The sequence below is a fragment of the Phyllobates terribilis genome, unplaced genomic scaffold (assembly GCF_046119375.1).
Source record: "Phyllobates terribilis strain yellow unplaced genomic scaffold, ASM4611937v1 Scaffold_7__3_contigs__length_470593459, whole genome shotgun sequence".
Lineage (NCBI taxonomy): Eukaryota > Metazoa > Chordata > Amphibia > Anura > Dendrobatidae > Phyllobates > Phyllobates terribilis.
Genome location: NW_027362767.1, coordinates 155,636,028 through 155,651,317, shown reverse-complemented (window position 1 = coordinate 155,651,317; position 15,290 = coordinate 155,636,028). Strand labels below are relative to the sequence as shown.

At 54.4% G+C, this 15,290-nt stretch overlaps 1 protein-coding gene across 2 annotated transcripts; it reads right to left on the bottom strand.

Moving 5' to 3' along the window:
• Positions 1–309: 309 nt before the first annotated feature.
• CIART (circadian associated repressor of transcription) lies at positions 310–14,010 on the bottom strand. Of its 2 annotated transcripts, none has more exons than XM_073639486.1 (6): positions 13,684–13,809; positions 5,607–6,155; positions 5,391–5,466; positions 3,864–3,942; positions 2,263–2,401; positions 310–2,187 (listed from the first exon to the last, which is right to left on the bottom strand). In XM_073639486.1, exons 2-6 carry the CDS (start codon positions 6,138–6,140, stop codon positions 1,660–1,662), a joined length of 1,356 nt encoding a protein of 451 aa, XP_073495587.1. In that variant the 5' UTR covers positions 6,141–6,155; positions 13,684–13,809; the 3' UTR covers positions 310–1,659. The 2 variants fall into 2 exon arrangements, with proteins under 2 accessions (XP_073495587.1, XP_073495585.1); XM_073639484.1 differs by lacking the exon at positions 13,684–13,809 and adding an exon at positions 13,845–14,010 and having other exon boundaries at positions 311–2,187.
• Positions 14,011–15,290: the final 1,280 nt, after the last annotated feature.

Genomic DNA, 15,290 nt, shown 5'->3' with positions numbered 1-15,290 from the left:
ACGTGGAGAGGCGGCACTGCAGAAAGCTGGCGCCGTTCACTGGCACGTAACCATCAGGGGCGGCCATTGTCTACAGAGTCCGAGGTGCGAGACAGTCCTATAATCCGCCATCTCAGGGTCCACAACTGCAAGATCTCTGCTTGCTGTGAGTGAATGGGAAGACCTGTTATCTGACAGTCTGGTACAATGTGTCAGCGCAGGTGAAATCTATTCCACGTAGAAATAAAAATCCGACACAATTTACATAAAAAACTTAGTTTAATGTTACAAAATAATAAAACAAAAAAAAAACAACAAAACAAATACAGCATGATCTTTGTCCAGTCTTTGCCACGTGGAGATTGCTGCATTCTATCCCTTCCCCCCCCAAAAAAAAAATACTCTGTGCTGCTGTGAGATCCCACTTCTATCTCTGAGATCCCCCTCCTTCTATACTACAGTCCTGTCCCCACTACAATCATCACCCAAGTGGACAGCTACCTCCCAACAGGCAGGCGAACACTTCCCTCCTGAAATACTCTGTGCTGCTGTGGCCTCCAGCATCCAGAGTCGGCATTACTGGGCGGACGTCTCCGTGGTACGTAGCTATAGTTCTGCATAGACCGTCTTAGTGCATAGAGGTACTCACTCCCCCCACCGAAAATAAATACTTGTGCAATCACGTCGGCAGCTTTGCGGGAGTTTCTCCGATGTCTTACAATGACATGAATAGGAGCAGGGGATAATATTCATTCACAGACGATGGCGCTGTGCCGAGGGGAGAGCGGCTGCCGGCACCACTCCGGGCTGCGCTAGTTGTCAGGTTTTTAGGGGAGGATCCCTTTAAATGCTAGCGACTACTCTCCACATTCGGGTTCGCAGTCTCAGAGCCAACAAGAATCGTTATTTTTCCCTTTTTTAGAACTTGGATTTTTTTGCCCTTTAATGCATTTAAAGGGGCAGGCCTCCAATTACTTATTAAAGGGATGTCACAACATTCAGTTAAGGGTCCAGTAGGCGGTGCAAAGTCCCTAAAGTGCTCAGGTTCTCCCCTTACTTTGGTTTTGTCTGACTGCTCCAGCACTTATGAAGAAATATTGTGCATGCGCCATGGACTACAAGGATGGCCCATGCGCAGAAGACTCCCGGCTCTGGTCAACACCATTTTCTAGGTGGACGGCCATAGGATGTGAACAAAGTCAGATGGAGAGAGACCTGCACATGTGACATGCCAAAAAAAAATCATATGGGCGCATGCGCAAGAGGAATGACACTAGAGCAGCCAATCAAAGCCGAGATAGAGCGGCTTGTGCCCTCCCACGAGGAGCTGGCGGCCTCCTTTTCAGGGAGTGTATACATACATGATCCCGGCAGCCAGGAGGGGGTGGGGGGACGATGTAGGAGACCCCCATGCTCAGAATCTTTGTAAAAGATTTAGACCCCCAACACGAGGGTACGGAAATATTGCTGTTTGCCTGAAATACTGCTTTCCTCAGTCTTTGGATCCAGCTCTCCATTGTGATGGAGCAAATTTCTCAAAAATTAAATTAAGAAAAAACACGACACATCCGACGCCCCCTCCATCTTGAAGCTTGGTGGTGGTTGGGGTCATTCGTCAGACCCAAGACCAGGTGGTTTGGATCACATAGGCGAAGAGCGTTCTTGTAGACCCCGCAGGGTCTAAGTATTCTCTCCGTCAGGTCTACGAGCAGGAAGTAGTGGGAGGGAATGAGAAAGGGGCTTGGAGGCGTCCAGACTTTGGGTGCCGCCATGTTGGGCGAGGGTCGGAGTACTTTGGGAGCGGAGTGAAAGCTCTTCTGGGTTCTCTTGGATGCCAGTAAGAGGAGAGGTGGGTTTTTCCACCTCGGCCACAGTGATGGGATGAACCGGCGATGATGGCTGACTGTTCTGGACAAGGAAGATGATTCCACAACTGGGGGCGTTGGGTCCGAACAAGTCCTGGCCCAGGGCACGGTTGAGATGATGCAAGTCGGCCTGGCTGAGCGGAGGATTACAGATGGGAACAGGGTGCATCCACGTCATGTTCATATTGGGCCACTGGGCCAAGACTTGAGCCCTCTCCCTACAGCAGGCGCAGTCGGAGTGCAGCGGGGCCTGGGCAGGGTGGTCAGGCGGACTAGTCATGGACTCTCTGCTGGACCTCGGCCATGGGACGTTGCTCTTCTCTGTAGAGGAGACGTATGGTGGCTGCGAGGAGAGGAACAAATGCAATTAAAGACAGATCAGGCGTGAGAAGCAGCAGGCGCTGGGAACGGTCATTACCTTGGCCATTTTATATCGGGGTTCTTCCATATCATAGTCTGAGGAAGACGATGAAAAAGAGGACTGGGAGCTGGCGACATCGGGGAACCAAACCTTCAGCATCATCTCCACCTGCAGAAGAGTCCCCAGGTACCGCTCGCTGCAGGGAAACATGGAGGACAACTCAGAAAGGGCCACAGGAAGATGGAGAGTAGGTGAGGTGTATATAATGTAGAGGTGACAAGGAGTATATTATGAGCAGGTGAGGTGTATATAGTGTAGAGGAATATATACAGTCATGGCCAAAAGTCTTGGCACCTTCTCCCAACAGCAATTTTAAGATCTCTCCACATGTGTCAATGGGATTTAGATCCGGACTCATTGCTGCCACTTCAGAACTCTCCAGTGCTTTGTTTCCATCCATTTCTGGGGGCTTCTTGAAGTATGTTTTGAGTCATTGTCCTACTGGAAGTCCCATGACCTTGGACGCAAACCCAGCTTTCTGACACCGGGCACTACATTGCGACCTAAAACCCTTTGGCCATCTTCAGATTACATGATATCTTGCACACAGTCAAGACACCCAGTGCCAGAAGCAGCCAAACAACCCCAAAGCATCTTTGTACCTCCACCATACCTGACTGTAGGTACTGTGTTATTTTCTTGGTAGGCCTCATTCCTTTTTTGGTAAACAGAATGATGTGCTTTACCAAAAAGCTCTATCGTGGTCTCTTCTGTCCACAGACGCTCTCCCAGAAGGATTTTTTTTTCTATAACTCACGTACATTTTGGCAAAAGGCAGTCTAGCTTTTTTTTTTTTTAACGTCTCTGTGTCAGCAGTGGGGTCCTTCTGAGTCTCCTGCCATAGAGTTTCATTTAATTAAAATATAGACGGATAGTTCGTGCTGACACGGATGCACCCTGAGCCTGCTGGAATTTCTTTGGAACTTGATTGGGGCTGTTTATCCACCATCCGGACTATCCTGCGCTGCAACCTTTCATCAATTTTTCTCTGCCGTCCACGTACAGGGAGATTAGCTATATTGCCATGGGTTGTAAAATTAATATCTCTGGAGATGGACTTGAAAAATATCAACAAATCTCAAGGTTACAACAATTTTGGTTCTCAAGTCCTCAGACAGTTCTCTTCTCTCCTCTTTCTGTCCTCCATGCTTAGTGTGGCACACACAGACACACAATGCAAAGATTGAGTCAACTGCTTCCCTTTGTATCTGGTTTCAGGTGTGATTTTCATATTGCCCACACCTGTTGCCTGCCAGACGGGAGTTTGAATGAGCATCACATGTTTGAAACAAAGTTGTTTACCCACAATTTTGTCCAGCCCATTTTTGGGTGAAATTATGGCCAATTTCCTTTTTTGTGTTGTTCCAATAAACACAAAGGAAATAAAAACATGTGGAATTACAATAATTGTCTGGGAGAAATACTTCGTTTTCTGGAACAATTTTAAGGGTGCCAACACTTTCAGCCACGACTGTATATAACGTAGAGGAGTATATAATGAGGAGTAGGTGGGGTGTGTATAGTGTAGAGGAGTATATAATGGGGCGTACAGGCGACATTGGATGATGAAGTACTAGTGGGTGATCACTACTACTCACCCCATCTCCGGCTTCTGGAGAACGCCCACGATCCTCTGTATCCGATCCATGGCGACGCTCTGCTGGAAACTGCTTAATCCTGGGGAGAGAAGGGAGCGAGGATGAGTGACGGCCGCACTCACAGCCAGCACCAGGAGGCTGCGGAGAATACCCCTGCGGCTAATAATGCGCCTGTGCCACGCTGAATTCTCTGCCATTAGTGACCCCCTGCCTCGTGCACCGCCTCAGTTATCCCGGAGTGCCCCTTTAATGTTACCAGCCGCCGCAGCTTATTCCCGGCTCCTCCCGGGAGACATCGCACAGAACACCGTGACCTTCATCTGCTGCAAATCCGGACGAGACAGGGAGAAATGGGTCACATATCGGAGCAGAGTCTTGGGGGCTGTCACAGCCTGTACACGTGGGACCCCAGTAACCAACCTCACAGGGGGCATTACATAATGACGACACCGCCCTCGCTATGATTGCCACTCGAGTAAGCTGCCACTGGCCATTCTAAGATCAGCACACTGCTGAAATACTCTGTGCTGCGGGGGACCTTGCTTCGCCCACAATCTGTCTGCGCCCCCCGCTCCGTGCAGCCCCGTTCTCACTTTTTTCCTTACCACCCACGAGATAAGCACAGCTCTCCTGAAGCGCTCTGTGCTGCTGTGGGCTCGTTCACCTTTCTACCAGGCCATTATGTAACTGTGCACGTTCCTTCCCTCGTCGATCCCCCGCTGCTCAGTTTCCTTTGATGCAACCTGCACTGAGTCATTCTCCGTACAGAAACACTGCAGACAACCCCCGGAGCAGCGCTCCGATCAATGCCTCCTATGTGAGGTTCAATCAGGTAAATCCCTGCATGGCGGGGCGTCCGCGGGGCGAAAAATCACAGGCGAGAAATGAGACCTAGTGATTCTTATGACGTGGTTTTAGAAGTGAGGGCAGGTGCATTCTGTATATTGTTACAGGGATGCCATCAGCATGCAGGCGAGGTGTGCAGAAGACAAGGGCCGCACACAGCTGAGCGGCGGATCATTGTGCGCCTGGGACCGCCGAGAGAATTCAATGGAAGAGGGGGGAGGGGCACTGCAAGCGGCAGCGAGATCACAGCACGTCCCCGCTGCTCCAGCAGCGCCGTGTGCAGGAACAGCACTGCCACCCACTATGTAACCCACTAACAACGCAACGTACAGGAGCTATCAGCCAGAAACCACCGCCACTCACCACTAATCCGCAACCCTGTCTCTGCAGAAATGTACAGGAGGAGGAGGGCAAACTAAAGGGGAACTCCACTCACCAATACCAGCACAAATTATACAGTAAATGCTCCGATATGGAACAGTGGGGGGGAATACAAGTACCGCCCACCGTGTGAAAGAATACAACTGCTATAACGATGCCCCCCCCCCCCCGTGTGCAAGAATACAACTGCTACAACACCGTCCCCCCCGTGTGCAAGAATACAACTGCTATAACTGCGCCCCCTCGTGTGCAAGAATACAACTGCAATGATGCTGCATTACACATTTTAGGGTCACTCACCTCTTTCATATCTCCCACGCTTCAGTCCATTTAGAAGATTCGTCAGCGGCTTTATGAAACCTTGAAGTTCACGGCACTAAAAAAGTAAAAGGAAAAAAAGTGAATGATATTGGTTTTGTAATCAAAAGTTAGCGTTCTAGTCCTGTACACACCAGATGGCGGCATTATTACTAATGTCCATCTTAGTGGGAATTATGACCATGACCAGAGCAGTACCTTCTGGGCAAAGATCCGGTCTCCTTCTGTCACTTGTAAACTCGACTCCTCCCTCCACCACTTTGAGGTCAGCTCCGTCTCCGGTTTTCGCTGCCTCTTGAGTCCTTGAGGGGCTTCCAATTTTTCCTCGTCTTGTAAGACAAAGTGTTTGAGTTGCTTGTCCGGTTTCTTCAGGGCCGACCCCTTGTTAGTCAGGCTGCCCTCATCGTTACAAGAACTTATCCTCCCGCCCTCCTCTCCTGGGTATAGGAGGTGCTGCCCCGGTCGTCGGAGCCAGAAGGACCTCCTGGCTTGATACTCGTTCTCCAGGCGTATTAGGACCGGGTGGTCCGCGCTCGTCAGCCGGGAGTTTGGGATCATACGTGAGGTTTCAAAATCCTCTTCTGTTTTGTTGCTGCTTTCCTCCATGGAGTCAGTGAGGAAGACGTCGAAGTCCACATACTTGTGCCCGTCAGGGTCGGTGGTGGTGGAATTACTAGCAGAACATAAGGAGTCACAAGATGACAAGAAATCGGAGGACTCTGTGTCTTCCATGGAAGAATCAGGGGCCTGGAGGGGAACAAGGAGAAGACGTTCAGGTCTAAACATAGGGGTGGGAGGGGGTGAGACAGCCGGCAGCTTTCACTCCTACCCCTATACGCACGTTCTGCTTAGCCGATTGTGCTCCGACACAACCATGCGCAGACCGACCAACAGCTCTCCCAGTCCTCCATACACATCCACACGCAGTTCACACGACTGCCCCCTTCTGATCCACAGGCGCTCAGTTCACACGACTGCCCCCTTCTGATCCACAGGCGCTCAGTTCACACGACTGCCCCCTTCTGATCCACAGGCGCTCAGTTCACACGACTGCCCCCTTCTGATCCACAGGCGCTCAGTTCACACGACTGCCCCCTTCTGATCCACAGGCGCTCAGTTCACACGACTGCCCCCTTCTGATCCACAGGCGCTCAGTTCACACGACTGCCCCCTTCTGATCCACAGGCGCTCAGTTCACACGACTGCCCCCTTCTGATCCACAGGCGCTCAGTTCACACGACTGCCCCCTTCTGATCCACAGGCGCTCAGCTCACACGACTGCCCCCTTCTGATCCACAGGCGCTCAGCTCACACGACTGCCCCCTTCTGATCCACAGGCGCTCAGTTCACACGACTGCCTCCTTCTGATCCACAGGCGCTCAGTTCACACGACTGCCCCCTTCTGATCCACAGGCGCTCAGTTCACATGACTGCCCTTCTCCCAACAAATGTACACTCTATTTGACCAATAGCCATCTCAGACCCGCCTTCAAAAACATGCACGCTCGAATCAGCTGGCTGCTCTCCCGACCCAATACACATGCACGCTCTGTTTGTCTGGCAGCTCTCAAGCCTTGCTTCATACACATGCACGCTCAGATTGGCGGCTAGCTCTAGCCACGGCCAGCTGTCAGACACATGTACGCTTGGTTCAGCCAACAGCTCTTCCAGGACCCCTATATACCTGTGCGCTCGCTTCATTTGACAGCTCTCGGTGCTGGGCTCAGCCAATCGGTCTCTCCGGAACCCCATACACAAAGACGTTAGGACTAACTGCTAGGTCTTTCTTGACTCTCCCCCATACATATGCTCGCTGACTGCCCTCTCTTGACCCCTCAATACACAGTTGAACCAAGTTCTTTCCGGACCCACCCACCACACACACACACACACACACACACACACACACACACACACACACACACACACACACACGAGTGCTCGCTTCAGATGACAACACTCCCAATCCCGCAACACATGTATCCTCAGAGCAGCTGACAGATCTCCCACAATCATCATCATCATCATCTGCACGGTTTCCCAGCAGTCTTTTCAGTTGGTGGCGGGAGGGGATGAAGGATGGGGCATCTTCATTTTCAACATGCCCAATCTTTGGTTCTCCAAGCAGATCAGTTGCTCTCAGAGTTATATGGCAGTGTCTTTTTACCGTAGCTCAGCCAGCAAGTGGAGGAGGGGGTGTAAGCGAACAGGGCAGGCGTAAGGCCACCTTAAAAGGGGTTTTCTAGGACTTTGCTCATAAAATTGTACTGCAAGCCCTCATTCCCCATCGAATTAGTAAACTATCCCTACATGCAGCAAGACAATATGGAGTTCCCCTTTAAGCCTCCCTGCCTTATGGTACACAGCTCAGGTCTGTTTATGTAATCTGTAACTCCCTCGTCATTAGTCCTGTCGAAAAAAATTGTTGACTCATTTCGCAATTTGTGAGGCAAAGGGCACGGCCGCCGCTGGGACATGTGTGACTGCAGCTGCCAAGGCAAGGCGATCCGTCATGACACCGCCGCGGAGCGATGTACGGCGCCTCCACACGTGTCAGCGTTATGCAACAGCGATCGCATTACAAGAGTGGAAAGTGACAGGGTGGAGGGTCCCGATCCCAACAGGAGGGGGCAGTGTTGGGGCAGAAGGACAACGGCGTGCAGGGACATAAGGGGGAGGGAAGACATTACAAGCTGGAAATCCTACTCCAATCAGCCGACGGCGGAGCAGGACACCTGCCGAGACTGTGCCGGCCTCGCTCTGCACTGACATGTGCGCCGAGGAAAACAGATTATCACACGGGCACATGCTGTGCCCTGAGCGTATGCCAAGAGGAGCAGGGAGGAAACAAAGGCCCGCCATCAGCGGCCGCATACACAGGCTCATAAAGGGGGACACCGCCCAAACTACACAATGCCAGGTCACATTGTAGATGCTCCTGAAAGGGATTGTCCACAAAGCGCCTTCCTGTAATATATCGTTATATGGAGGCCTGCAGGACCATAGGGGGCAGTCCTGAGCGCATGACCTCCTCCATCATGGCGCTGACTTACCAAACAGACAGGAGTTGGTCTGAGCGGGCTGCCCCTTTAAAAAAGTTGTCTCAAGTAGAAAAGGGGGCTTTGAAACAATCTGTCACAGGACAGCTGTGAAACGTTCTGCCGGAGTACACTGGCCGCGCATGCGCTCCGCCATGTCACTGTATATGGCACATTCAACGTCTATGGAGATGTCCCAACTAAAGGGGGGGGGGGGGGGGGGGGTGTCTAAAAAGTCCATCGGACTGGAGTGGTGGCTGCACATCTGCACCGCTGTGTCTGACTGCCATATTCATGGCCTATGGACTGTCCCAACTAGGGTATGACGTTCTGATACTCCCAATGGGCTAGAATGGTACGTAGACCCCCCCACACACCCCTGCTCAACACCCCCCTCCCCCGCAGGCCCACGCTCCCTGGGATGGAAGGCCCATTCTTCGATTGAGATAGAAGGTGCTTATATAGGGGGCACAGACGCTCCCACCCCCAGGCATGCGCCCGACCCCCCTCTCGCGCAGGTCCATTCTTCGATTGGGACAGAAGGTGCCTATATCGGGGCACAGGCGCCCCTCCCCCACCACCACCCAGCCATGTGCCCCCCCCACAGGCCCACTCTTCGATTGGGATAGAAGGTGCCTATATCGGGGCACAGGCGCACCTCCCCCACCACCACCCAGGCCTGTGACCCCCCCCACAGGCCCACTCTTCGATTGGGACAGAAGGTGCCTATATCGGGGCACAGGCGCACCTCCCCCACCACCACCCAGGCCTGTGACCCCCCCCACAGGCCCACTCTTCGATTGGGACAGAAGGTGCCTATATCGGGGCACAGGCGCACCTCCCCCACCACCACCCAGCCCTGTGCCCCCCCACAGGCCCACTCTTCGATTGGGATAGAAGGTGCCTATATCGGGGCACAGGCGCACCTCCCCCACCACCACCCAGCCCTGTGCCCCCCCACAGGCCCACTCTTCGATTGGGATAGAAGGTGCCTATATCGGGGCACAGGCGCACCTCCCCCGGAGGCCGATCACGTTCCGCCATGTATTATGATATCTGCCTCCTTATAGTCAGGACATTAGTTCATAATTAACCAAGTGTCAATAACCAGGCCGCTCTATGCTGATGACATATCCCTCCACATGGTGCCCGCCCTCATGGAGCGCTTGGGGGACACTTTTGGGGACTTAAAGGGGAACTCCACCTTCAAATCATCTCCTTATTGTAAGACAATGAGACCACGGATTCTCGGAGTGAAGGTGACATACAGGGTGTACACCCGACAAGGAGATATAGCCACCCGCCGGCCATGTCCGCTGTCGACCAAGCAGCCTCCTGTCAGGTCTGTGCCCTGTAGCTTCTCACGTCACTAATGGCTTATTCTAACTTATTATTTCATCAACTGATAAGTGGTGGGGCGCCCCCTATAGGAAACAGCAATCTCTGCACTCCGGGCACATCCCACCTTGTCAGTCACACTATCTGTATTATCTCTCTCAGGTCGACCATAGCGGCTGTATACAAAACATAAATGAGGTCTCGCCCATATCAACCAATCAGGTCGCTGCTTTCATTTTCAAACCTGCCTTGGAAAAATGAGAGCTGGTTGTTGATTGGTTGCTGAGGTAAAATGACTGTAAATGGAAAAAAGTCCATGATGTGGAATAAAAGGTGCAAAGTGCGTGTGGCACTCAGAAAGGGTTAATACAGCCAGACGGCTCGTTATACCGGCGGTGGGCTCTCCCCTGCCAGTGCAGTTATAATGAGGCGCTGCAGCAGCTTCTGAGGCAGACGTGCGAGAGAAACAAGAGATGTAAAGAAAACATCAGCCAATCAGATCGCAGGAAGGGACAGAAAAAGCAACATGGCCACCACAACAGGGATCAGTAGCCACCAATGCTGCAGGTGGAGCTGAACAGGTTGCAGCAATACATTAAATATACGCGGTACACGAGGAATGGGCCACAGAGGCTACAAGATAAAAAACAAAAGACAGCCCTTCTAAGGACGCCCTTAAAGGAGTTTTTCAGAAATTGAAAAACAATATATGGATTCCTTATTCCAAAAATCACACGAGGCTGTGTCTGGTATTCTGGCTCAGAAGTGAAGAGGTGCAATACCGCGGTCAGCCTGCTGACTAATAAGGCGCAGTTTCTGGGAGAAAGGTGCCCTGTAAGAGAAACTGGAAAACCAGACAGCTCAGCCGGCCTGCAGGAGGAAGAAGCTGCAACTATGGGTGGACCACCGAGACCGCCCCCTACCACAGCTCTCACCACATGGGGCTTGCAGAGAAGGGGCTTTTTAGGTTTTAACCCCTTACCACCCATTGCCTAATTCCTACCTAATGGATCATTACCGGACCCCCTGCTGTGGCATCACCAAACTAAGAAAACAGCCAAAATCACTGGCTGTTGGCCAACGGTTTCCAGGGAGCAAAATATATAATTGCTGATGGCATCATGGGAGCCCAGAAACAGCAATCACCAAGTATACACATACAGAATGCTCCCGCCGGCCGCGCGCGCCCGCGCAGAATGCCCCCGCCGGCCGCGCGCGCCCGCGCAGAATGCCCCCGCCGGCCGCGCGCGCCCGCGCAGAATGCCCCCGCCGGCCGCGCGCGCGCCCGCGCAGAATGCCCCCGCCGGCCGCGCGCGCGCCCGCACAGAATGCCCCCGCCGGCCGCGCGCGCGCCCGCACAGAATGCCCCCGCCGGCCGCGCGCGCGCCCGCACAGAATGCCCCCGCCGGCCGCGCGCGCGCCCGCACAGAATGCCCCCGCCGGCCGCGCGCGCGCCCGCACAGAATGCCCCCGCCGGCCGCGCGCGCGCCCGCACAGAATGCCCCCGCCGGCCGCGCGCACGCACAGAATGCTCCCTGGAGACCGCCAGCCGTACGCACGCACAGAATGCTCCCCCGAGATCGTCAGCCGTACACATATACAGAATGCTCCCCGGAGACCGCCAGCCGTACACATATACAGAATGCTCCCCGGAGACCGCCAGCCGTACGCAAGCACAGAATGCTCCCTGGAGACCGCCAGCCGTACACATATACAGAATGCTCCCTGGAGACCGTCAGCCGTACACATATACAGAATGCTCCCTGGAGACCGTCAGCCGTACACATATACAGAATGCTCCCTGGAGACCGTCAGCCGTACACATATACAGAATGCTCCCTCGAGACCGCCAGCCGTACACATATACAGAATGCTCCCTGGAGACCGTCAGCCGTACGCATATACAGAATGCTCCCTGGAGACCGTCAGCCGTACGCATATACAGAATGCTCCCTCGAGACCGCCAGCCGTACGCATATACAGAATGCTCCCTCGAGACCGCCAGCCGTACACATATACAGAATGCTCCCTGGAGACCGTCAGCCGTACACATATACAGAATGCTCCCTGGAGACCGTCAGCCGTACACATATACAGAATGCTCCCTGGAGACCATCAGCCGTACACATATACAGAATGCTCCCTGGAGACCGTCAGCCGTACACATATACAGAATGCTCCCTGGAGACCGTCAGCCGTACACATATACAGAATGCTCCCTGGAGACCGTCAGCAGCACACATATACAGAATGCTCCCTGGAGACCGTCAGCAGCACACATATACAGAATGCTCCCTGGAGACCGTCAGCCGTACACATATACAGAATGCTCCCTGGAGACCGTCAGCAGCACACATATACAGAATGCTCCCTGGAGACCGTCAGCAGCACACATATACAGAATGCTCCCTGGAGACCGTCAGCAGCACACATATACAGAATGCTCCCTGGAGACCGTCAGCCGTACACATATACAGAATGCTCCCTGGAGACCGTCAGCAGCACACATATACAGAATGCTCCCTGGAGACCGTCAGCAGCACACATATACAGAATGCTCCCTGGAGACCGTCAGCAGCACACATATACAGAATGCTCCCTGGAGACCGTCAGCCGTACACATATACAGAATGCTCCCTGGAGACCGTCAGCAGCACACATATACAGAATGCTCCCTGGAGACCGTCAGCAGCACACATATACAGAATGCTCCCTGGAGACCGTCAGCCGCACACATATACAGAATGCTCCCTGGAGACCGTCAGCCGCACACATATACAGAATGCTCCCTGGAGACCGTCAGCAGCACACATATACAGAATGCTCCCTGGAGACCGTCAGCCGCACACATATACAGAATGCTCCCTGGAGACCGTCAGCCGCACACATATACAGAATGCTCCCTGGAGACCGTCAGCCGCACACATATACAGAATGCTCCCTGGAGACCGTCAGCCGCACACATATACAGAATGCTCCCTGGAGACCGTCAGCCGCACACATATACAGAATGCTCCCTGGAGACCGTCAGCAAGCAGCCGCTGGTTGGCAGTAGTTGCGGCCTCCACACTGCAGTAGCTGCTCCTTCCCGCCGCCTACATTACAGGGACAGGTGAGATCTGCGCCGCAGCCGCCGGGAGGCGCCATTAACCCCCGAGGAGCCGGCCGCAGCCTTCCCTCCTCCTCCTCCGGTTTTAACCCCTGCAGCAGAGCACGGCGGAGAGCCGGCGACACTCCCGGATCCCACCAAGGGGAAATATCGGAGCTTCCAGTTAAAAGATAACAAAAAAGCCGGAAACCTCCTGGAGACCGCACCATGCAGCGCTGCAGCCGATCCGCCTCGCTAACCTCCCTGCGCTTTGTTCCGGCTGTCAGGGCTCTGGGCGGTGTCCGCCGCCCGCTCACCGTCTCCGCCGCCCGCTCACCGTCTCCTCCGCCCGCTCACCGTCTCCTCCGCCCGCTCACCGTCCCCTCCGCCCGCTCACCGTCCCCTCCGCCCGCTCACCGTCCCCTCCGCCCGCTCACCGTCCCCTCCGCCCGCTCACCGTCCCCTCCGCCCGCTCACCGTCTCCGCCGCCCGCTCACCGTCCCCTCCGCCCGCTCACCGTCTCCGCCGCCCGCTCACCGTCTCCTCCGCCCGCTCACCGTCCCCTCCGCCCGCTCACCGTCTCCTCCGCCCGCTCACCGTCTCCTCCGCCCGCTCACCGTCCCCTCCGCCCGCTCACCGTCCCCTCCGCCCGCTCACCGTCTCCGCCGCCCGCTCACCGTCTCCTCCGCCCGCTCACCGTCCCCTCCGCCCGCTCACCGTCTCCTCCGCCCGCTCACCGTCTCCTCCGCCCGCTCACCGTCTCCTCCGCCCGCTCACTGTCTCTTCAGAGCAGAGCCCCCCACAGTAATACCTGTCTCTTCAGAGCACTGAGCTGTCTCTCGTCCTAGCAGGGCGGACTCCTCTGGGCTGAGCACCGCTGGGAGCCGTCAGTGACAGCGGAGGTCTCTGCAGCACAGGCTGTCTCTGCACATGTCACACATACACATATATAGGGGGGGGGGTTTCTCCTACCTGTCTGGTCAGGGATGTCTCCGGTGCGCAGCTGTGCAGGCAGCAACCGTCTCTCTCCCGTCCCTGGATGTCTGTGCAGATCCCAGGACAGTCTCGCTCTCCAGCGAACACTTACATGCAGACACGTGCGCTCCATCACGTGTATCCACCTGTGCTCCCGTGTCTCCTGTCCCATTGGTCAGCGGGGACACGCCCCTCAGCCGGAACACGCTCATGTCAGCGATCGGATTGGCCAAACGTAAAGGAGGCGGGTACACAAGGGGCGTGGATATGTTTTGATTGGTCAGAGGGTGGTGCGCACGCACCCGCCCCTTACATGTGGACTCGGGAAGCAGTAGTAGGTGCAATGTGATGGGCGGGGAGAAAAGAGCGGAGCCCTGGGAGGTGATTGGTGGAATAGAAATAGTAGTGGGCGGTCACTGCTGGTGGTGCGGGGTTACGGCGTGCTCATTGATAGAGCTGCCGGTAGTGCGGGGGAGCAGGGCCTGGTCCATGTAAGGTCTGAGGGTGTGACGGGGAGGGGACTGATCCATATAAAGTATGGGGGGGTGTTATGGTGGTGAATGATCAATAATCCCATTAGCTCCCAGTTATGACATTATCAGGATTATTAGCCGAGATCTAAACCAGTCTGATACCATTAGATGGCTGGAATGGTCTGTATATACAGGGGGGTGTGGTCAGTATATACAGGGGGTCTGGTCTGTGTATACGGGGGGGTCTGGTCTGTATATACAGGGGGGGTCTGGTCTGTATATACAGAGGGGTCTGGTCTGTATATACAGGGGGGTCTAGTCTGTATATACAGGGGGGTGTGGTCAGTATATACAGGGGGGTGTGTGGTCTGTATATACAGGGGGTCTGGTCTGTGTATACGGGGGGGGTCTGGTCTGTGTATACGGGGGGGGTCTGGTCTGTATATACGGGGGGGTCTGGTCTGTATATACGGGGGGGTCTGGTCTGTATATACAGAGGGGTCTGGTCTGTATATACAGAGGGGTCTGGTCTGTATATACGGGGGGGTCTGGTCTGTATATACAGAGGGGTCTGGTCTGTATATACGGGGGGGTCTGGTCTGTATATACGGAGGGGTCTGGTCTGTATATACGGGGGGGTCTGGTCTGTATATACGGGGGGGTCTGGTCTGTATATACGGGGGGGTCTGGTCTGTATATACAGGGGGGGTCTGGTCTGTATATACGGGGGGGTCTGGTCTGTATATACAGGGGGGGTCTGGTCTGTATATACGGGGGGTCTGGTCTGTATATACAGGGGGGGTCTGGTCTGTATATACGGGGGGTCTGGTCTGTATATACAGGGGGGGTCTGGTCTGTATATACGGGGTGTCTGGTCTGTATATACGAGGGGTCTGGTCTGTATATACAGGGGGGGTCTGGTCTGTATATACGGGGGGGTCTGGTCTGTATATACAGGGGGGTCTGGTCT